General features: G+C 37.5%; 1 protein-coding gene across 3 annotated transcripts; it reads left to right on the plus strand.

The window, feature by feature from the left end:
- Positions 1-1,118: 1,118 nt before the first annotated feature.
- Positions 1,119-21,715, plus strand: LOC128613543 (excitatory amino acid transporter 1). Of its 3 annotated transcripts, XM_053634418.1 has the most exons (11): positions 1,122-1,222; positions 5,099-5,304; positions 12,509-12,769; positions 12,947-13,084; positions 13,760-13,967; positions 14,058-14,100; positions 14,184-14,500; positions 17,225-17,458; positions 17,948-18,142; positions 19,032-19,166; positions 19,445-21,715. In XM_053634418.1, exons 3-11 carry the CDS (start codon positions 12,652-12,654, stop codon positions 19,641-19,643), a joined length of 1,587 nt encoding a protein of 528 aa, XP_053490393.1. In that variant the 5' UTR covers positions 1,122-1,222; positions 5,099-5,304; positions 12,509-12,651; the 3' UTR covers positions 19,644-21,715. The 3 variants fall into 3 exon arrangements, with proteins under 3 accessions (XP_053490394.1, XP_053490393.1, XP_053490392.1); XM_053634419.1 differs by lacking the exon at positions 5,099-5,304 and having other exon boundaries at positions 1,119-1,222; XM_053634417.1 differs by lacking the exon at positions 1,122-1,222 and having other exon boundaries at positions 5,000-5,304.
- Positions 21,716-22,806: the final 1,091 nt, after the last annotated feature.

A 22,806-nucleotide genomic window follows, 5' to 3' on the forward strand; every position in this document is an offset into this window, starting at 1 on the left:
CTTCACCGCATCAAAGGGAAGATGGACGGGGCCATGTACCGTCAAATCTTGGGTGAGAACCTCCTTCCCTCAGCCAGGGCATTGAAAATGGGTCATGGATGGGCATTCCAGCATGACAATGACCCAAAACACACGGCCAAGGCAACAAAGGAGTGGCTCAAGAAGAAGCACATTAAGGTCCTGGAGTGGCCTAGCCAGTCTCCAGACCTTAATCCCATAGAAAATCTGTGGAGGGAGCTGAAGGTTTGAGTTGCCAAACGTCAGCCACGAAACCTTAATGACTTGGAGAAGATCTGCAAAGAGGAGTGGGACAAAATCCCTCCTGAGATGTGTGCAAACCTGGTGGCCTACTACAAGAAACGTCTGACCTCTGTGATCGCCAACAAGGGTTTTCCCACCAAGTACTAAGTCATGTTTTGCAGAGGGGTCAAATACATATTTCCCTCATTAAAATGCAAATCAATTTATAACGTTTTTGACATGCGTTTTTCTGGATTTTTTTTGTTGTTATTCTGTCTCTCACTGTTCAAATAAATCTACCATTAAAATTATAGAATGATCATTTCTTTGTCAGTGGGCAAATGTACAAAATCAGCAGGGGATCAAATACTTTTTTCCCTCAATGTAGTGCATGTTTAACGTATTGCACTACAACACATAATATGACTATATCTGGGCCTCCAACATAAATTTTGCTTAGGGCCTCTAAATGTCTAGACCGGCCCTGCATTGTTGGAAAGGTTCTATTTAAGTGATGTTTATATTCAGCAGGGTTGGCAGTAATTACTTCTGGGTGTGTCTAGCCTAATTGTACCCAATTATTAATTACATTTGGCTAATAAATTGTTTGCGTAACTAAGGAGTCAGTTACTTTTTCACACAGGGTCAGTTGCTGTTTTCCTTTTTACCTTCAATAAATAAAATGATCTTTCAAAAGCGGTGTATTTTGTAGTTTTTCAGGTTGTTTTTGTCTTCATTTACATTTTGTTTGAAGATCTGAAACATACAAGAGTGTCAAATATGCAAAAAATCCGAAGATATCATGAACAGGCAAATGCTTCCTTGTGGCACTTGTATGAGCAGATGCCTCAGTAAGGCCTCTTTTTTTCTAGAAATTTCACCTCGGGCTTCAGGAAGTCATGTAGGAAGATTCGCTGACGTTTCTTTACATTCTAACTTTTTACAGCAGGGTGAGGACAGAGTGTTGGCCAATTTCAGTTGGGTAAGTCTTACTTTCTGATGAAATATACCCTAAAATGTTGATGTTGGCATGGATTTCGTTGCAAACTTTGTGGAAAAGTACTAAAGGAGCTTCATAACTTGTTATATGATACAGTAGGAAGTAGCATACACACATCCAACTGTATCACATAAGTTACAGTTTCCTGCATGTTAAATTTGTACTGTAATATAACAATGATTTGTAGCTAGTAGCTCTTTATTGGCTGTTGGACCCTAAAGTACTTGTATTTAGGACAAGAGGTAACTTGGTTTTAAAGTGGGTAAAACAGACACTATCATGTATCTTGTAAACACATGGCATGCGGAAATATGGATGTACTGAATGCAGGTACTTACATGTGGAATAGCAAGCGATTGACTTTAGGAAAAGATGCATAATACCATTCCAGCTGGTACAGTTGTAGGGCTATTTGTTAACACTGGTAAATTTGGTAGCCACCAAACATGTCAATTTTTTCCTGATCTGAGCATGAATAGCACCATAGTCATATCCACTTAAAGAGTTACTACTAGAGTACTATGGCCAGTATTATAAATGAATTTTAACCTTAAATTGCACAGGTTTAGTCTGTTTCAAGAGCAACAGAGAGCATTTCACAGACGTGATGCCACATTTTAAGGTGTCTTTTTGTGCAATGCAGCACGTGTTGCTGTTATGTGTCTTATTACAATTCCATTTCAAAAATGATCTTAGTAGAGGAAAAAAGGTGAAAAGGAGACTGTATCACACCAGGGCAACCTGCATGAAGATGCCAAACCATCTAATCTAAACAACTTAGATTTGGAAAGTAACCGTGCAGCCAACCGACCCATGTGGCCACCAAGGACCGATGACGTGATTCTGACATGCCTAAAGTTTGGTTTAGACGCTGACTGTCTTCATTGGGGCAGGTTTTGTGCAATTCTGTGTACATGAGCAGTCAGGTCAAAAAAATGAAGGAAGTGGTTGCAACAGAGTGAAGTATGTATCATAATGTTCATTTACATGAAGTTAAACGCGGCTCACGATCCAGTCCAAATGAGCACCAGGTGGCAGTAGTTACAACTGTCTGGGTTTTGGCAGAGAAATTTCATACAAAACTCTGTTGCCTGCTGAGACTCTGATGTTGTGGAAATTAGGCAACACTCGCAGACTCGTCCTCTGAAGATAAAAAGGTTTATTACAGAAAGATGGTTAATACAGGATAGAATAAAGCATGATAGAATAATGAGAGCACTCTAAAGCATTTGTACTAAATCACTACTATATATATGAAACGCAGAGCATGACATAATTCTGTGTACCGATAAGAAGCAGTTTGAGGCAGTTCAAACAGGCTTTGTTTTAGGGTCTTGGAAGATGTTTAGACGAACCTTGAACAGAAGAACATGTTTGTGTCTCTGTAAGCAGATACACATTCTGTACTGATCTCAGTGACATGACATGGCCTTCTTAGGCGTTATCCTCAGATGAGAATGAAATAGAACAAGAACAATCTTATTTCAAAGTAAAAATGAGTAATTCCCCTCAAATTTCCCTCATTTTATCATTCCAAAATATGATAACTAAAATTAACAGAGAAATTACAATGCTGTGAATACATCAGAACTTCAGAATCCTTTCACGGTTCAACTGAATTCATCGTAAAACAGAAATAATGACGGCGCTAAGGGTTTTTTTTTTTGTAGATATAAAGTATCCTGTCATCAAGCAAGCTCATTTAGGCTGAAATGAGAGTCGTCATGGTCAAAGGAATATTTACAATAGGTGTGAAATGGATGTCAATGGGTCGTCATTGTCAGTGTCACTGAGAGAATCTGATACCCAGTCAGGTTTAGGATACAAGTCAGGTTGGTCATCATAGGGATTTCACTCAGTCTTTGTCAACATCAGCGTTTGGTCATTAGTGATTTCAACGAGCGTGAGAGACTGCTCCGAATGAGAGAAACAATACAAGGCAAAATGAGCAAGACAAGAAGAATTATTGCACCTATTGGTAGACAGACGGTTAATACTCACGAGCCCCATTCCCCGAGTACTGAGTTCAGCCAATCAAACCCCATCTTTGTAGTCTGTGGAGGGTTGCGTATCGCAGACCGCATGTGTTCAATGATAGAATAATCATTATGTGTCTGTGTGACGAGGGGACATGTGATGTTGTGTGGGTAGCACTGTTGGCAATGATTCTTATTCTTATGAAGTTCATCCCCAAACTTTCGTCCTCCTACTTCGCGTAGAGCCGGCAGATGCGTCATGCTGCTCCTGATGTCTTCCAATGTCCAGGGTCTGTGAACTAGCATAGGGCCTCCTTCTCTGACCACTTCTAGCATTGGGGCATTTACCATGGCGTGCACTGTCCCTTCTCTGTCTGATTTTGTTGGTCTGAAGCTCTCAGGCAACAATGTTGTTGGTCCCTTCACTTGGGATCTTGTGTGTAACGCAACCGGTGAGGATAGGACAGCTGGCGCATAGTTCAGTGGGGGTTGGAGGCTCAGTTCTGACAGGTTCGGATGGAGTGGCGTAGGCTGGGCCACTTCATCATGAGGAGGTGCCTCTGAAACTGCAGGTTCCTCCCTCCTTACTGGCTGTGGGCGTCGTGGTGGGGCGGAGTCCAGGTTGGGATCGGCTTTCTGCAATTTAGCACACTGAGAAACAGATGAGGGCCCTGCCTGACATTTTTTCTCTCTTTTATGTGCCTCGCTCTGCCATTCAGCAAATGCCTTCCAGTCAGCTAAAAACTGCACTTCCCTCTTTGTTTTAGGGGTCTGTCTCTCTCTCTCTCTCTCTCTCTCTCTCTCTCTCTCTCTCTCTCTCTCTCTCTCTCTCTCTCTCTCTCTCTCTCTCTCCTTTGTCTCTAAATTAAGTTTCAGTTGTTCTAACTGTCTGAGGCTAAAACTACCCTTTTCAGGGAAAGCACATTCTTTAACCCATAAATCATATTGGTTCAAACATCCTTCCCCATAATTCACACACATAAATGTGATATTAGGACCAGCATATGAGCATCCTGTACATACCATAGCATGTGTCACAGGATATCCTTTGCTACATGTTTTTCTCATATTATTTTTTTCTTTTTACACCTTCTATAACTTTCAAAGTTTTAATCAATTTAACATGCTATGAAAATCAAGTGAATATGCGTTCTCGTGCACAGACAGAAAAGGTTCTAAATGCGTGCCAAATCTCTAGACATTCAATTAATCATATAACCTATAGGTTCAATAGAGCAAACCTTAAGAATGTAAAAGAGTTTACCTGTGAGGGCGAGTCCACATACAGCAATTTGGTAGGACTTACAGTTTTCTCTTCCCTTCTTTTTTTTAAGAATAATTTTATTATTATTATTATTATTATTATTATTATTATTATTATTTATCTCAGTAAAATTTACTTGTGCATTAAATTTGCCAAATATATCATGTACCGTTGATATGATGGAATGAGTCAATGGGGCATGCCACTTGATAATAATCCGCCGTAAAAATACTGCACCTCTTGCACTTCTTAATAAGCACTCTCTTTACTTATTTATTCCTCGAAACTGAATCTTTCCGTTTATTTTACCATTATTATCTCTCTCTATATATATACCCATCGGTATATATCTTAGTTTTGAAGCTGTGATCTAAGAAACACCAATCTATCTGCCGTCGCAGAGGTGAAGTTCCCCGAACTTCTTATAAGAAATCGCCTCCTTGTAATATTTCTTATATCATTGACTTGCTTCCATACAGACAGCAATACACTATGACTTCATAAAATTCGAATTCTAATTCTATATCATTGACTCCCTTCCATACAGACAGCAATACACTATGACTTTATAAAATTCTCATTTACCTTAAGGCTGTTTTTTTTTATGACTCCTATCAGTCAGTGGTAAGGCTACATTGGTCTTTCACTCTGCACAACAAAGGGCAAACCGCCTGTATCAACACGGACTTCAGGGTGAAAACTTTTCCAGGAGCGTTCTCTGGCTTGCTTGTTGTCCAGAAAAACTGAAAGACTCGCGCAGCCCAGCCAGGAGACGCCAAATTGTCGTGGAAATTAGACAACACTCGCAGACTCGTCCTCTGAAGGTAAAAAGGTTTATTACAGAAAGATGGTTAATACAGGATAGAATAAAGCAGGATAGAATAATGAGAGCACTCTAAAGCATTTGTACTAAATCACTACTATATATATGAAATGCAGAGCATGACATAATTCTGTGCACCGATAAGAAGCAGTTTGAGGCAGTTTAAACAGGCTTTGTTTTAGGGTCTTGGAAGATGTTTAGACGAACCTTGAACAGAAGAACATGTTTGTGTCTCTGTAAGCAGATACACATTCTGTACTGATCTCAGTGACATGACATGGCCTTCTTAGGCGTTATCCTCAGATGAGAATGAAATAGAACAAGAACAATCTTATTACAAAGTAAAAATGAGTAATTTCCCTCACATTAGACAGCACCAGATAGCAAGCACACAGGGCCTTCAGTTTTAGACACATCACAAAATAACGACAGTCAAAACAAATGGTTGTCCATTTGGCAAGTCATCATGTCATCACATCAGCTATAGACAACCATATAAATATTTGCATATGTATGGAAAATCAGGCATGATTGTAAGCTCAGTTATGATGAAAACTAGATATGTATCTGCTATTACATAATTATTTAATTAGGTCATATAATTCATGTAATTTTATTCCCATCCAGAGCTAGATAAATTTAGTATATCTATTTAAAACTACTCTGACAGGATGCACATGTAGTAGTTAGTATCATTACTATAATAAAACAACAACAGCAAAAATACCAATAAGAATCAAGGTGTGCTGAGGACCTGTTATATTTGGAGTTGAAAAGTAGCAAGATGGAAGCAAGAATGTAATTGATGTCTGGAAAGTTGACCCTGAATAGTAGGTCTGTATCTGAATCTGTTTAGAACTCCAAATATCAGCATCTGTAACTGTTTTCATATTTAAATCCGAAATTGGCATGACCTAAAAGTGAAAGGATGTTTGTTTGTTTTTGTTTGTTTGTTTGTTTGTTTGTCTGAGGATAAAACTGAGATAGAAATGCCAGCACTGTCAGCGTGGACAATGAATTCTGGCTCTCACAGTTCATCAACCTCAGCTACATCACTACAATTCATCATTGGTCTCAACATGAGTTTTGCGCAGGACTTAGGGTTTTGTTTTTGTTTTTGTTTTTGTTGCTTTTTTTTTGTTGCGTTTATGCCGCAATATTTTCTAACAAATTTATATGATTGTAATTCCCAAAATATAAACAACCAGTATCCTAATCTAAACTGGGACTCTTAGCAGGTAGTTACTAATGCTGTGTTTCACTAGAGGTCATAACTTGTAATTCCCAACTTCCAACCAGGAAAAGTCAAAGAAAACACCCCCTCAACTCAAAATTCCTACTCATGAACTTTCCTTGTTAAAGCTATAACATTATCTATACCATCTCAAACTCTGACTTAACACTTTTAATGTAAGTCAAATGCAGCATACAGATACGTCCAGATTAATGAATGTGGTCTTTATTTTCCCCCGAGCTTCATATCAAGTCTGCATTAAAGTAAAAACCTCCTGTTTATGCAACTTTTTGTTGCATCTCGAAGGATCTCAGTCCCGATGCAAAACTTTAGTCTCGCCCTGTGAATCTTTCTAAAAAAATTAAAAATAAATAAAAACATATTTGTATTTGTTTCTGTTTAGACATGCATTATTTGTTCATCCCGAATAATGTATTTGTATTTGGTTACAGCCCAACTATATAGATCCAGCACTGGGACCAGGGCCAATAATACAATCTGTTTTTATATGCTGATTTGAGACTGGTTTTGGGTTTGCTACTTATATTTAACACTATAGGGCTTTGTTGTTCTTGGTCAGTGCTAAAGGGCAACCTTTACCCAGTATTGCCCAGCGTGTGGTCGAGGGGAGGGAGAACGGAGCTTCTGATGGTCAGGTCAGGGGAGATGACAGACTGTTTCATGTTTATCAGCACATGAGTATAGCAATGTGCCACCAGTCATAAACGTGAACTCTTCTATGAATTACAGTTCTATTGCTCCATAGACAGCAAGTACCCGCAACATCTTAAAATCATGAGTGGTAAGTGGACATAGTGAAGTTGGTTTATGTTGGGCAGTAGCTACTTAATCTGAAAATAAAACATTTAAAGATAAAAATGTAAAGGTAAAGTTTAAATATGGATCTTTGCAATATGTTGGATTAATTGTTACATGTTTAAAGAATTAATTTTGGGCTAATTCTGTGCTACCTTATAATATGATATGGTGATTCTGATATGATGATTTTTTTTAATAATCTAACTGGGATATTCTATTTAACTTACATACAACTAAGTAATGTACTGTCAGTGTGATCTTCAGTTACCCATGGAATTTTGGTGATTGAAGATGCTCAGGTATCTGAGATATACCACCTCTCTAAGCAGTTACACTGAACACAACACATTGTGCACTGTACATGAATCAATAGCACTTGAAAACAAATTCAGTTTGTTGAACTTAGCTTTAACATGCATGTCTTCAATGTGGACTGTGTACTTTGTAGGCCACCATGAAATGAAGTTGTATTTACTAACCATTAGAATCTTTGTGCACAGGTTGTTTGCTTGTATATGACTCTGCCATTTGTAGAGTCAGAATGCTGACTTGCAGCCTGGGGCTCAAACACCTTTCATTTGACCCAGCTGGTCAAGATGAACTAGAACCACTCTAGCAGAATAACTGTGAAGTAGAGACTGACAGCAAAATCTTTACCTTTGTTTTTTAAAGGATGTATTTTAATTGCTCATGATGATGATCCTGTCATTTGAAAGACATATTTAACAGTTGAATATTTAAATTGTAGTAAAATAAGAGCTCCCAATGATGATGCAACAGCTATAGTACTACAGGAATTGATGCATACACTGATTTGGTGGTAGTCTTGCTCTAAATAACTTCCTTATGGCATAAAGGTGAACGTTCTATACTGGACTTGATAAGTATAGATACTAAGCTCTCTGTACTAAACCTAGGGTACAGAACAAGTGGAGAATATGAGCATATTGTTAAGTATGACTTAGAAAATAAAAAATAAGCAATTATGCATAATGCAATATTAGTTTTTTTTTTGTTTTGTTTTTTATTTTAACCATAACAATGGTTAGAAATTTAAAGAAAGGTAAATTTAGATTAACACACAAATAAAAACGAAAAGCAGTCCTCTAACCTGGAAGTCAACAAAGTATTTACATAGAAATAAAGTAAACTAATTTAAGATGTGAATGAGTGGTGGTCTCTTTTAATGTTTTATCCTATTATTATTATTATTATTATTATTATTATTATTATTTTATTATTATTATTTTTTTTTTTTTTTTTTAAAAAAACCCACACACATATTACTAATATAATGTAATGTAATGTCTCAGTCAGTTACCATGTATGGGGTTGCCTCGCACCTCCGGGGTTGGGGGTTCGAATCCCACTTCTACCCTGTGTGCGTGGAATTTGCATATTCTCCCCATGTTTTGGGGTTTTCACTGGGTACACCAGTTTCCTCCCTCAGTCCAAAGACAAATGCTGTAGGCTGATTGGCATCACTAAATTGTCCGTAGTGTGTGAATGGTTGTGTGAATGTGTATGCGACTGTTCCTTTCAATGGATTGGCACCCTGTCCAGGGTGTCCCCCAACTTGCAACTTGTGCCCCAAGTTCCTTGGGAAAGGCTCCGGACTCCCCGTGACCCTGTGTAGGATAAGCCATATGGAAAATGGATGGATGGATGGAACATGTATCTTTATTTTATATTTAGTATATATATATATATATATATAGTCTTGTTCCAAGATCACAGGTTTGGCAAGTAAGATATTGCCAGAGGTTGACAGTGAGAATTAACTTGCAACCCATCTTCCACACTCATGAGAAATGCAATATTGAAGGAAAGCAGAATCCAGGGCATAGACACACAGCAACATATCATTCTTGTAAATCAAAAAACAAACAGGAGGAATGAGTAGATATGCTGGCCTGAACCAAATGTACCAAATGTTCCTGAAACAAGTGTAACCATTGGTGGATTGAGGTATTACGCAGATAAACATCCATGGTTGCCAAAGACGAGATGCAACAAGTTGAATTATATCTGGAAGTTAAAACTTGGGTGTTGATGAAAGACAAGTCGAATACCAAATTACTATACACTCTTCTGGGAAGAGCAAATGCTTCTATTGGTAGAAGATTTACCTACACTTGAGCGTGTTGAATATAATGGAGAATATGATGGAATCTTCTCAAAACTGTAAAGCTTTTAATCTAGGCCCCCGATACCAAGGAGCACTTAGTTCCACTATTCCCTCACTGTGACACTCTTACGTCATTATCTATGCTTGTGGGGTAGAGACTGTTAATGAAGTTTCAGTAAAATTAGCCTAAAATGCCTATCCAAGGCATACCCAAAGATAAATTAAAGCTGTTCTTGAACCACTTGGTGTACATGAATGGTTTTGGTTTCTTTTGAAAGGGGACACTATAAGGTTTTGTTCCCAGAAGAATCACTGTAAGTGCTATTGGTGTTGAGTAATAGAGGTTTGAACATACTGAAACAGAAGGGGTTTTTTTCTGTCTGATTTGTTTATTTTTTTTGCATACACAGGCCTGCAGATGCCTACAGCTGGGATCTATTAGCTGGAAAACACAGTTGGACCACACCATAAAGCCTTTCCTAGTCCAAGTTCCAATTTGATAACAATAGCAAAGAAAATGAACATTTTACGCATGTTTTTCTACCAAAAACTTTTGGAGACTCATATTGGGTCAAATGATGTGTCATTCGATAGGTCTCAGCCCGAGGGCCATTTTAAGCTCTGCGTTAGGTGTATTCACTCGTGCACTGAGGAGATATGGAGAACAATGCAGTCTTCTGAGATGATTTGGAACGACGCAGCAGCAGTTCTTTTGGATCTGTTGATGTAAAATGTGTTTTGGACTAAATATTTTTACATAATTGGATTCTTTGGATCTTTGGCAGTGTAACAAGACTGTTTTTTGTTGGGATGTTATGGTTCAGTGGACTGCTATCTGGCTGCATAGATGGGTTGGCTCCGTTTGGTGTTCTTTTGTTTGTATTGCTGGTCGTCTGACAAAGACGGTGATTGTAGCTGCTTTTGTGTCTGTATCTTTAAATGGTTTATATCACTCGAATCACAAGACTCTTAGCTTTCCAGTGGAATATCGCAAGAGAACATAAGTACTACATACAGCTGTGGAAATGGCAAAGTTCTCCTAATAACACTGCATAAAAGGATGTTAAAATTCCTATGGCCCAGGTCCTAACACCAAGCACTCTCCTTTCACATTCTTTGTTGAAATATGCAGAGCAATATTTTTAAAAAAAAAAAAAAAAAAAAAAAAAAAAAAAACCTTTGTAAGGAATCAAACAACAGAGTGTTGTTCTAGAAAAATAATCAACAACAGCATGGTACGATGTGGCCCAGCACTGATTACAACCCCAAAGCCGATTATTTTCAGCACATCCTAAAGTTTTATGCCTTTTACACTACAGTAATTTGCCAACAATTAAAAAAATATATTAATTAAAGAATACTGTATACAACCAAAGTGAGTAAACCTCTGTGCAATATCACTTAAATGTCAAATGATTCAAAATTGTATCACCCCTCTGTAATTGCAGCATTTCTAAATTGACACATAGAGTATTTCCTCTTATGAACAATATAAAACAAATGATTTAGATAGACTGTATTGAAAATACAGGCCCCAAAGTAGAAAATAAGTGAATACACCTGTGATCATTGACACACAAGTTAGAAAAGCTGTGATCATTGAAACAAAATTGAGTATACCTGTGATTTCCATTTAGCCTAATTGCATGAACATGGTTATACATTCAGCTGTGAAACCAGAACTTTCTCAATTTTGGGCCTATGGGCTGTGTCTCTCTGCACAGAATTGCCAGAGGAATTGAAAAATCTGATTGTTCCTGAATCTTCCACAAAGATAGAAAATTATACAGGAAGATCATGACCAACTAAAAACCAGTTGAACCACAGTTGCAGAGGTAATCAGGAGGTATAGAACGAGCCATAGTACCCCTGATCAGAGCTGTAGTTGCCGTCCTCCTAAAACGACGCCACAGACAGTGTGCTACGCTCTTCGGCACAAATCTGCAAGATTAAACTTTGCTAAAGAACATGAGTATAAGTGAATATTGGGAGCACATTCTTTGGTCAGATCAGACTGAGATAAATTTGTTTGGCTAAGATGTTTGGCATGAACCTGGCCAGGACTACCACGGTGAATGCATAGTCCTGACAGTGAAGCATGGTGGTGGGAGTGTGATATGGGGCTGCATGAGTGCAAAATGTGTTGGGGAGATGATATTTATATACAGCACCATGAATATTTGTGGATATGCCAAAATACTGGCTGACAAGATGACTCGCAGGCTCCAGAAGCTCTGCAGAAGAGGAATAATCCAGCAGGGTAACTGGCAAAATCATGCCAGAGTTTCTAAAGAAGAAAAAATTGAAAACTATGACCTGGCCAAGTATGTCGCCTGACTCGAATACAATAGAACACCTTTGGGATATTTTAACGAGAAAGGTAGAGCAGATGATGAAAAAAATTGTCTCTGAAGAATTGCAAAGCAGCTCTCTAGACATTTGTGCAACACTGGTATCTTCCATGCTGAGGATGATTGAGTTTGTCATCAAAAATAAAGGTGGACATACAAAGTATTGAAAAAATAAAAGATTTGAATCTCAGTAAAGAACGGTGCACTGGCTTTTGTCGCATTGAGTTCGACAAAATTGAGTAAAAATGTATTTTTAATACAATTTTTTTTAAAAAGTCAATCTAAACAAAGCAAATACCCTGCTGTTTTTAGATGTAATGCAATTACTATAAGGTGTTACAATTTTAAATCATTTAACATTTAAGTGATAATGCCAGTCATGCTAATGGAAAATAAGCTGGTAGAAATTGGAGAAGAGTGAAACAAGAGCACATACACAATGCCAGAAGTTAATGGTAGCGTTTAGGTAGTTATCTGGAACAATGAAGCTGTTAAGTCATTATAGGAACTTGTGATGACACCAACCCCAATGAGGAAGTGAAACATTTATAATATATTCAGGCAACAACAGCACTCAGTGTAGGCATTTGGGTAGGTGTAATGTTGAGTGAACAGTTTAAAACTGAATATTCTCTAAAGTTCTTCTCTATCTTTCACCTTTACTCTTGATCAGTTTCTCATGAAACCTGCCTCCTTGACCAAGTCTTTGAGTTGATTATAAACGAGAAGCCCCCAAACAGCAACAGCCTCTTTCTTGACGAAGACTCTGAGAAGCCCCATCACCCTGAGAAGGACCTTCACTGGTTGCACAGAGCCATGCAGAAACAAGTGTCTGGAACCAAAGTCAGGATGTGCTCCATCAACCGAAATGCCATCAAGGCGTTCCTGCATCGCAACTCCTTTGTGCTCTTCACTGTGGGAGCAGTTGTAATAGGTAAGGTTTACCAAATCAGTATTATACATAGATGCCCATTTTTTAAATTAAGACACACTAACACATACAGTATATATTTGTTCTAGTGTTTTAGGAAGTCACTGGGCAGTAAATATCAAGTGGCAGCTTTGGTGAAGTTAAATTTCATCTTAAGACTTATTATTTCTTGTTGTTCAGGAATCATTTTGGGATTTGCTCTGCGACCTCAAAACTTATCATTGAGAGAAATAAAGTATATATCCTTCCCTGGGGAGATACTGATGAGGATGTTACAGATGATGGTCCTTCCACTCATTGTATCCAGTCTTGTTACAGGTATGTGGACAAAGTCAAGTAGAAAACCATATATGGCCCCTTTTAGTGTAATAATATATTTACACCATATGTCCAAAAGTAGGTAGACACCTGACCATCACACCCATATGTGGGTCTTCCCCAGCCTGTTGTTACAAAGTTGGAAGCACACAATTGTCTAGAATGTCTTTGTATGCTGTAGCTTTAAGAATTTCCTACACTGGAACTAAGAGGCCCAAACTTGTTCCAGCATGACAATGCACCTGTACACAAAGTAAGCTCCATGAAGACATGATTTGTTAAGGTTAATGTTGCAGAACTCGAGTGACCTACAAAGAGCCCTGACCTCAACCTGACCTGAACACCTTTGGGATGAACTGGAACACCTACTGCAAAATCCCCACAGCCACGCTCCAGCATCTAGAGGAAAGCCTTCCCAGAAGAGCGTAGGTTATTATAACAGCAAAGGGAGACAAAATCTGGAATGATATGTTCAAAAAGGACATATGGGTGTGATTTGTAAGGTGTCCATATACTTTTAGTATATAGTAGTGCATGTTTCAAATGGATCTCTTCATTCTCAAAAGCATCTTATCTCAATTATAAGTTACACTGGTTTGGTTCACTTTGAGAGTCTGTTGCTTCTGTTATATTACAATAAGTATGTGGGGAAATTATTCTTTTTAATTTTACCAGGTATTTCATATTTGGACAGTAAAGCCACTGGAAAGATGGGAGTGCGGGCTATCATTTACTATATTGTGACTACTTTTATTGCTGTGATCATTGGTATTCTCATGGTGACCATCATAAGACCTGGAAAAGGCCAAAGAGACACTCCAATGTCTACTAGTGGTATGGTTGAATCGGTGACAGCTGCTGATGCATTTCTTGATCTCATTAGGTAAAAAGAAACACATGATTCTATTTAGTACCTTGTTTGAAGATTTATTATTGTGACATTATGCAAGCATGTGTTTTATTTTTCTTACAGAAATATGTTCCCTTCTAATTTAGTGGAAGCCTGCTTTAAACAGGTAGATAAATGTTGCTTCTCTACAATATGGCAGTATCTAGTTTGCCTTTACTTTAAAAATGAATCCTTATTTATCTGTTCCAGTACAAAACACTTTACAAGAAAACGGTTTTGACAAAGAACATCACTGTTATGGTGAATGGAAGTGGCATTCTTATTAATGCCACTGAGTCCAGCCAAATGGGAAATTACAGCTCAGTCCTGCAGACCATTCAGGAGACAGTGGAGGAGATTGTTCCAGTCTCTGGCTCCTCTAATGGAGTGAATGCTCTGGGTCTAGTGGTATTCTCCATGTTCTTTGGCTTTGTGATTGGAAATATGAAGCAGCAGGGCCAGCCATTGAAGGATTTCTTCGACTGCCTCAATGATGCCATAATGCGCTTAGTAGCAATCATTATGTGGTGAGTACCAGCCTATGTTCTGTTATTAACTAATTCTGTGTGGATTGGTTTTGTCTATTCCGTCTTCGTTCAGCTCATGTTCCATCAGAACTTGTTTCAGTCATTAACTATTAATCAGTTCCCTATTTAAGGTGTTGAATTTGGTGTGTTAAAGGAGGATAAAGTCTGTGAATACACACATACCCAAGGAGCAGGAAATTTTATTTTAAATTTTACATATATATATATATATATATATGTATATACTGGCAGACTTCATATAATTAAAGGAACGATGAATGGAGCCCTTTACCGGGAGATTCTTGAGAAGAATCTGCTGCCATCCACCAGGATGATGAAGATGAGACGTGGGTGGACCTTCCAGCAGGACAACGGTCCAAAGCATACAGCAAAGGAAACTCTCAATTGGTTTCAGAGAAAAAAAGAAAAAGAATCAAGGTGTTAGAATGGCCCAGTCAATCACCTGACTTGAATCCAACTGAACAAGATTTAAAGACAATATGTTTAGAAGAATGGGCCAAAATCGCACCTGAATACAGCGGCCCATTCATTTCTTCATACAGTCAGCGTCTTGAAGCTGTCATTACAAACAAAGGCTTCTCCACTAAGTATTAAATACATTTCAGTTAGCGTGTTCAATACTTTTTTCCTGTGTCATTCCTCTTTATTACACATAACTTCATTTATGGACTTTAATGTTGTGAAACATTTTTATTTCCGGAATTCTTGAGTGAATAGCCTCATAGGAAATATATTTACTTAAAATAATTTTGACGCGTTCAATACTTATTTCCCCCACACACCCCCGTTTATATGGCAGGTATTTTGTGATGATAAATCAACATATGAAACGTGAAATTACAACATGTAAAATTAAGTGAAAAACAATCAAAACAATTTGGGGGAAAATAGGAAAAAATAAGAAACCATATAATTACAATAACAATTACAACAACCTGGCTGCATGAGTGTACATACCTTTTTACAATTGTAATTATCATACAGCTGTCATCAATGAAATTATTCTAATTAACCCCAAATAAAGATCAGCTGTTTCTGTAGGATTTTCTCCAAATCTTACTGGTTTCATTCGACTGCAGAAGCCCTGGTCCGCAAAGAGCTTACAAAGCATGCATGGTATCTCATTTGCTCAAAGGTATCGATAGGGAGAGGGGTATAAAAGATTTTCCAAAACATTATATGTACCATGGAACACAGTGAAGGCCATCATCAATGAATAAAAAAAATGGAGCACCATACTGACATCACTAAGAACAGAATGTCCCTCCAAAATTTATAAAAGAACAAGACAAAAACTCACCAGGGAGGCTGCCAAGAGACCATCGGCAACATTAAAGGAGCTGTAGGAATATCTGATAAGTACTGATTTTTCTCGGCATGTGAGAACACTTATATTTTTCATATTGTCTGGGCTTTGGGGTAGGGTGGCTAGATGAAAGCCCTTTCTCACAAAAAACATCCAAGCTCAACTAAATTACCCCAACCCATGTGGTAAAATGTGTTATGGCCTGATGAGACCAATTTCAAAAAGTATAATAAATTCCATAATTCCAAAAGGTATGTTTGGTGCAAAAAAATAAAGCACATGACCAAAAACACCATATCCATGATGAAGCATGGTGGTGGCAACATCATGCTTTACGGCTGCTTTTCTTCAGGCAGAACTGTTGTTTTTATTTATTTATTTATTTCTTTCTTTTTTATCAACGTGGAGGGAATCTTGAATAGCTTCAAATACCAGTTGATTTTAGTACTTTCAGGTGTCTGCTAGTAAGCTGAAGATGAAAAAGGAATTTCGCCTTTCTGCAAGACAGTGACCAAAAGCATACATCCAAATCAACAAAGGAATAGCTTAACCAAAAGTAGATCAATGTTTTAGAATGATCTATCCAGACCCAGACCTGAATCCAACTAAAAATCTGTGTGGTGACCTGAAGCAGGCGGTGCACAGGAGATACCCTTACAATTTGATGGATCTGGAATGTTTTTGCAAGAAACAGTGGAAAATATTGCCAAGTCAAGATGTGCCACACTGATATTATTACACCATTCAGTCTTTTTGGGTAAGAATATAAAATCAATTGGTGCGTCAATATAGTATTAATTTAGGGGTGTGCACACTTATGCAACCAGGTTACTGTAAGTTTTTTTTTCCCCCCATAAAAACGTTTCTGATTGTTTTTCACTTTATTTGTATACTTTGCAATTTCACATTAAAGGTGGAAAAAGTTCTGACATGATTATTTTAATTGCATTTTTTTACTTCACAAAAAACTGCCATTTTAGCAGGGGTGTGTAGACTTTTTATATCCATACTGTATATAGTGGTTACCACATTTGCCTTGCACCTCCAGGGGTGGGGGTTCGATTCCCGTCTCCACCCTGTGTGCACTGAGTTTGCATGTTCTCACCGTGCTTCGGGGGTTTCCTCCAGGTACTCCGGTTTCCCCCCCCAGTCCAAAGACATGTGGTGTGTTGACTGGCAATTCCAAATTGTCTGTACTGTGTGAATGGGTGTGAAAAGTGTGTGTGAGATTGTGCCATGTGATGGGTTGGCACCCCGTCCAGGCTGTCCCCCGCCTTGTGCCCCGAGTACCTTGGGAAAGGCTCCAGCCTCCCTCTGACCCTGTGTAGGATAAGCGGTATAGAAAATGGATGGATGAATTGCCATTCTGTTATTTCTCTTCAAACATTCTCTCTTAGGTATGCTCCAGTTGGAATCCTCTTTCTAATTGCTGGGAAGATTATTGAAATGAAAGACCTGTTGCAAGTTGGAGGACAGCTGGGAATGTACATGTTGTGTGTCATCGTCGGTCTGCTCATCCACAGCCTCATTGCTCTGCCTCTGCTTTTCTATTTGGCAACACGGAAGAACCCCTACACCTTCATCTCTGGTCTGCTCCAGGCTTTAATTACGGCCTTTGGAACATCCTCAAGGTAGTAAAACGATCTTAACATGCAATGGAGCTCTATATTCATAGAGAAAATATGATATTTTATTGTTTAGAGTTTTTGTTTAATTGTAGTGTGTATGGAGTTTCAGAAAGGACATTATAGAGAATTACTATAACATAATATATTAAGGGAAATATCCCTGCTGAAAAATCCAGCTTGATCTGACCAGCTACCAAAACACGGGCAGAGCTGGTCAAGCTGGTAGACCATCTTTGCCAGCTGGTAAGTTATTTTCCAGCTTCTGAATTATTTGAATTAATTGCTAAATAAATGTTTTAGATTTTCTATCTTATCATTGGACTATTATTTTCTTAAAAATAACGTCTATTTTGTTGCATTAGTATCAGTCATTCAGAAACTCTTTCTTTTCTACCAGCACTAACCAACTAACAAAGACAGTCTATCAGTTGTGCTTTGCCAGCTAGACTTTTAAGCAGGAAAGGTATTAGATGTTTGATTTCTTTTCTGCAGTTCAGCCACCCTTCCCATCACCTTCCGTTGTTTGGAAGAGAACAACCATGTGGACAAACGTGTAACACGCCTTGTTTTGCCTGTGGGAGCCACCATAAACATGGATGGTACAGCTCTTTATGAAGCAGTGGCTGCCATTTTCATAGCCCAAGTTAATGACATGGACCTGAACTTTGGACAAATACTTACCATCAGGTAACAATAACAAAGCCACTAAAAATAACAATATGTTACTGTATAAAGTGGATCCATAGAGTTAAAGGGCTTATAGCCCAAGACAAGACCAAAACTATAAACCAATAATGCGTAATCTAGTCTGTCCCTCAGTGCATACTTTATTTAGAATTTTCAGTATGTTTCATACTTCATACATCACTTCTCAGGACACATTCCTGCACTGCAAAAAAAAAAAAAAAAAATGCTGTATATTTCACAGTAATTTATTGCCAATTTTGCAGTAAACACCTGTAAAACAAACTTTTACAATAAATAAATTTACAATAAAGTACTGTAATATCTTAAAAGTTGTATAAAATAACACAGGATACAACTGTGATAAAGGTTAATGGTCTTGCCCAACCATGCCAGCATGGCGGTGCTGGGATTTGAACACAAAACCTTCCGCTCTGTGACTCAAAGCCTTAACCACAACTACATCACAACTACACCACAACTAGCTTACACTGATTCAACTACTTTACCACTGACCTAACGCCACTTAAAGATTGCATCGAAGCAATCCAAGCTAGTCGAGCTAGTTGTGGTGGCTCAGTGGCTCACACAAAAGAAGGTCATGTGTTCAAATCCCAGCACCACCAACCTGCCTTGAGTGGGTCCTTGAGCTCAATTGTTTCCTGCATCAACCAAATGAGCAAATGTACCTGGTTATGTGTTACTTTTATACTAAGAAAGCTATTATAGTTCTTTTTTGTAAATACTGTATGTTTTATGTTACAGTTGTTTACTGTAAATTTTACAGTACTTAATTGGCAATCCAGGTTGCAAGTAAATTACTGAAAAATCTACAGTAATTTTTTTTTTACAGTGTGCTGTATTTTCTTACTGTTAAAATGTCATTTTCCAGCATCACAGCAACTGCTGCCAGCATTGGAGCAGCAGCTATTCCTCAGGCTGGTCTGGTAACCATGGTGATTGTATTGACATCCGTGGGACTGCCCACCGAGGACATAACACTCATCGTTGCTGTGGATTGGTTCCTGTAAGTCTTGACTAAATGTCACATTTGTCACATCTCCAGCAGAGAGCACTCTTGCAAAAAGGTTATTGATACATAATGCAGATACAACGTAAGAGAATATGAAATGGTCTAATAGCTATACAACAGCCACCAAACTGACTGGAGAATTATTGTGTATTTAGCCGTTTTCAGAATTATTCTGTCAGAACCACTTCCATACATTCTCTTTATAAAAATCAAAGTTTATTGCAAAGACTTTTAGATGTCTATAACGTCTGTTCCTATTTTCACTGAGACAGGGATCGCCTCAGAACCACCACCAATGTGCTGGGAGACTCATTAGGGGCTGGTATTGTGGGACATCTATCAAGAGAGGAACTGCAGAACCTGGATGCTGGGATCAGCAGCTCTGTGATTGAGGTCAATGAAAAACCTTACCAGCTCATCTGCCAGGAGGATGACTGTCTCAGACATCGAAACAGCGAAACGACAATGTAATAACCATTATACTAAACGGCATCTAGAATAGTACAGTGGTATTGTTTTAAGTGTTGCAAACAAGAGCAAAACATGGAAAACACAAATATTTCAAGACAAAAACTTTTAATCAGCATGTTCTTACCAAGTACATTAAAACCATATCAGCCATTAACCCTTTAACAAGCACACAACAAAATACTTGTGGAAAAAATAGTTTTACCTTAATTCTTAAAAATTGGCTCACATTCAACAGAATGACGCTGATTTTTCTTTTAATTCACCCATTTGATTAGGAGTCATAAAAGTCTACCGTCCGGTTAAGCTGCCTGTTTATGGAACAGTAGAAGTGCTTATTGTGCACAATGGACTAGTATTATAGTTTAACTTTTGCAACTACAAATTTAACGAATTTTCATTGTAAACTTTTCCAAGTGCTTCGATATGAAATTACAATCAAATATTTTTTTGGTATTTAGTCTCCCACACACATTAGACAGGACAAGACCATGACTATAAGCTTCTATAATAAACAAACAAATAAATACAACAACATAAATTATATTACATATCCTACACGCACAGTTGGAAACTTTATTCTACATATTTTAGTAAAAAGCTCACAAAAGCTTAACCCATAGCCACTCAGTTTATGGGTTAAGCTTTTAACCCAGTAAACCCTGAGGACTGTGTATCATGAGTGCGGTCTCTTTTATTGATTTATTATTTTTCTTTTTGATAATCACTGTAAAACAAGTTGATAAAAACATACTTGTGAAACTGCTGATAAATCTAGGTCACAGCTGACTGACAACTGCTAATTAAAATCAGTTTAGCAACTTAGTAACACAACTCATATGTAAATACAAGGGCATGACTACAATTTAATACCTGCATTGTGTCAAGAGTGGAAAGTCAAAAACAACTTTGACTAATTTTTGACATTTTAGCTCGGTAACTTGATGAATGAAGAGTGGCGCTAATGATATCACTGTCTGGTTTTCATTCCAATTTCAAAGCTATGTTTCAAAAACGGAAACGACCCTGTTGTGGATATATTATTTAGAGAAAAAAAAACACTCTTTGTAATCCCTTGAGATAAAGGGAAAAGTTGGAGAGGAATTTATGACACTGTATAATGGAATTACAATGGTGTGTAACTGTGTGGTTGAGCTGCCTGTGAGACCTAATATATCCTACACATTTTACACCAAATAGTGCAGTTATTAAACAATAAAACACGCCGTAGCTTGGTGCTATAGAAAAAGATGTAATATGGCCTGACACGTCCATCGTGGATCTTTTATTTTATTATTTGCCTAGATCAACACATCCCGAAGTGTTTTACTCCTCTTATACCACAGCAATGTTGCCAGTGATTATAATGTTTTAAGTACAACACTTCTTTTGAATCATTCATAGTTACTATTGTTTTAATGAAGACTTTCCTAAGTGGAAAAAGTAATGGAACAGCTTTACCTCTGACTGATACAAAGGATTGACACTGGAGGCTCCTTCCAAAAGTATTAAATAAATGTCTCCTAATAGAAAACTTATCATATCAGCAATTTGATGTTTTCTTTTTGTTTTGTTTTTACAGAACATTATTTTAACCTCTTTATTATTAGGCTTAGATTATTATCCAGTCTCTGCCATACAAGACCCTATGAATGAGCTGTTCCTATAGAAATGCTGGGGTAGTGGTAGTAACTGATCAGAAAGTTAAGGTGAATTCAAGTGCCAGCACCAGCAAGCTCCCACTGCTGGGCTTTGTGTCTGCCAAATGCTGTAAATGTAAATGATAATGTATTAGAATGAATGCATTAATACTACCATGTGTTTTTTGCCTTACATCTGGTACTACTGTGAGAGCTGCTATTATCATGCATGTTAACCTAACCGTAAAGAAATATGGAGACAGGTGATGGAAAACCTGTAGAATTTAGTAAAAACCTAGAGTCGGTGCAAACCCCAAAGAAAAGGCTTTCCACACTTTTCCTTTTCTTGTTTTATTGTCATTGTTGTCTTTGTAAAATAGACTGATGCATTGACATAAAGCATAAAAAACCTGAACAAACAGAAAGCTGTGTGTGTGTGTGTGTGTGTGTGTCAATTGCTCTTGAGTGCTGTGCTCTGTATTGTACAATGGTGTAATTTGCTTTCCAATCTTGAGCATTTTTTCCCAATTGTACTACTGAAATTCTAACACTGCAACTGCTGCTCTTTCATTTCAGTAGAGCAGTGAGTCTTTCAGTCCTTATACTGTTCCTTGATCTTCATTTTAATGTCGAATACCCCTGACTCTGTGATCTTTTCATCACGCCTACACACTTTATAAAATGCATTGTGTTCCCCCCAGGTTTGATTCTTTATGCAGTCAGACTGAAATTTTGTCAGGTATCTGGCTGGTTTTGGAAATTTGCCTTCATGGCCATGAATTCACAACAAAGATAAAAAAAAAAATAAAAATAAATAAAAAAAACATTAGTCACAAATATAAACCGTGATATTTGATAGGTACGCTGTTATAAAAAATGAATCAACACCTTCTGACCAATACGATTTCAGAATTCAACAGAGCCTTGATATAAGTTGACATTTTATGTTTAGTAGATCATCTATTCACCATTACACCCTCACTTTTGCACTTTATACTGGATAGTCCATTTGATGTCTCAAACATTGTTAGATTATCTCAATACATTTAATTGGAAACGTGTACTGTGTCAAAATACATTATCATATATTATTAAAAGACAGACAAACATCTGTTGACATTGTTCAGAATCAATTGCGAAACTGATTCATGGCAGTCTATATATGGTTTGTTGACTATAGAGAGTCTAAAGGGGTACATCTTGTATATGAAATATATAAAATTATGGGTTTTTCATTTAACTAGTATTTTTAAGTTTATTTTTAAACTTTAGTTTTTTTTTTTTTATGTGGCCTTGTACATGTACTTGTATGCTGATGGTTAATAGATGGATATTCTGTTTTTGACACTTTTATTTTGAAAGGCTGTGAAGGCTTTTCTTTTTTGTGTCAAAACAATCCAGCATATAAATATGTAGCAGTGTAGCATAAATTATTTTAAAAATGACCCATGCAAAGTAGCGTTTGACAATAGGACACGTTTTTACCTCTGCGTTTAATGCACTGGGTCCACATTAAAGTAATTACA

This window comes from Ictalurus furcatus, chromosome 10, assembly GCF_023375685.1.
Source record: "Ictalurus furcatus strain D&B chromosome 10, Billie_1.0, whole genome shotgun sequence".
Classification (NCBI taxonomy): domain Eukaryota; kingdom Metazoa; phylum Chordata; class Actinopteri; order Siluriformes; family Ictaluridae; genus Ictalurus; species Ictalurus furcatus.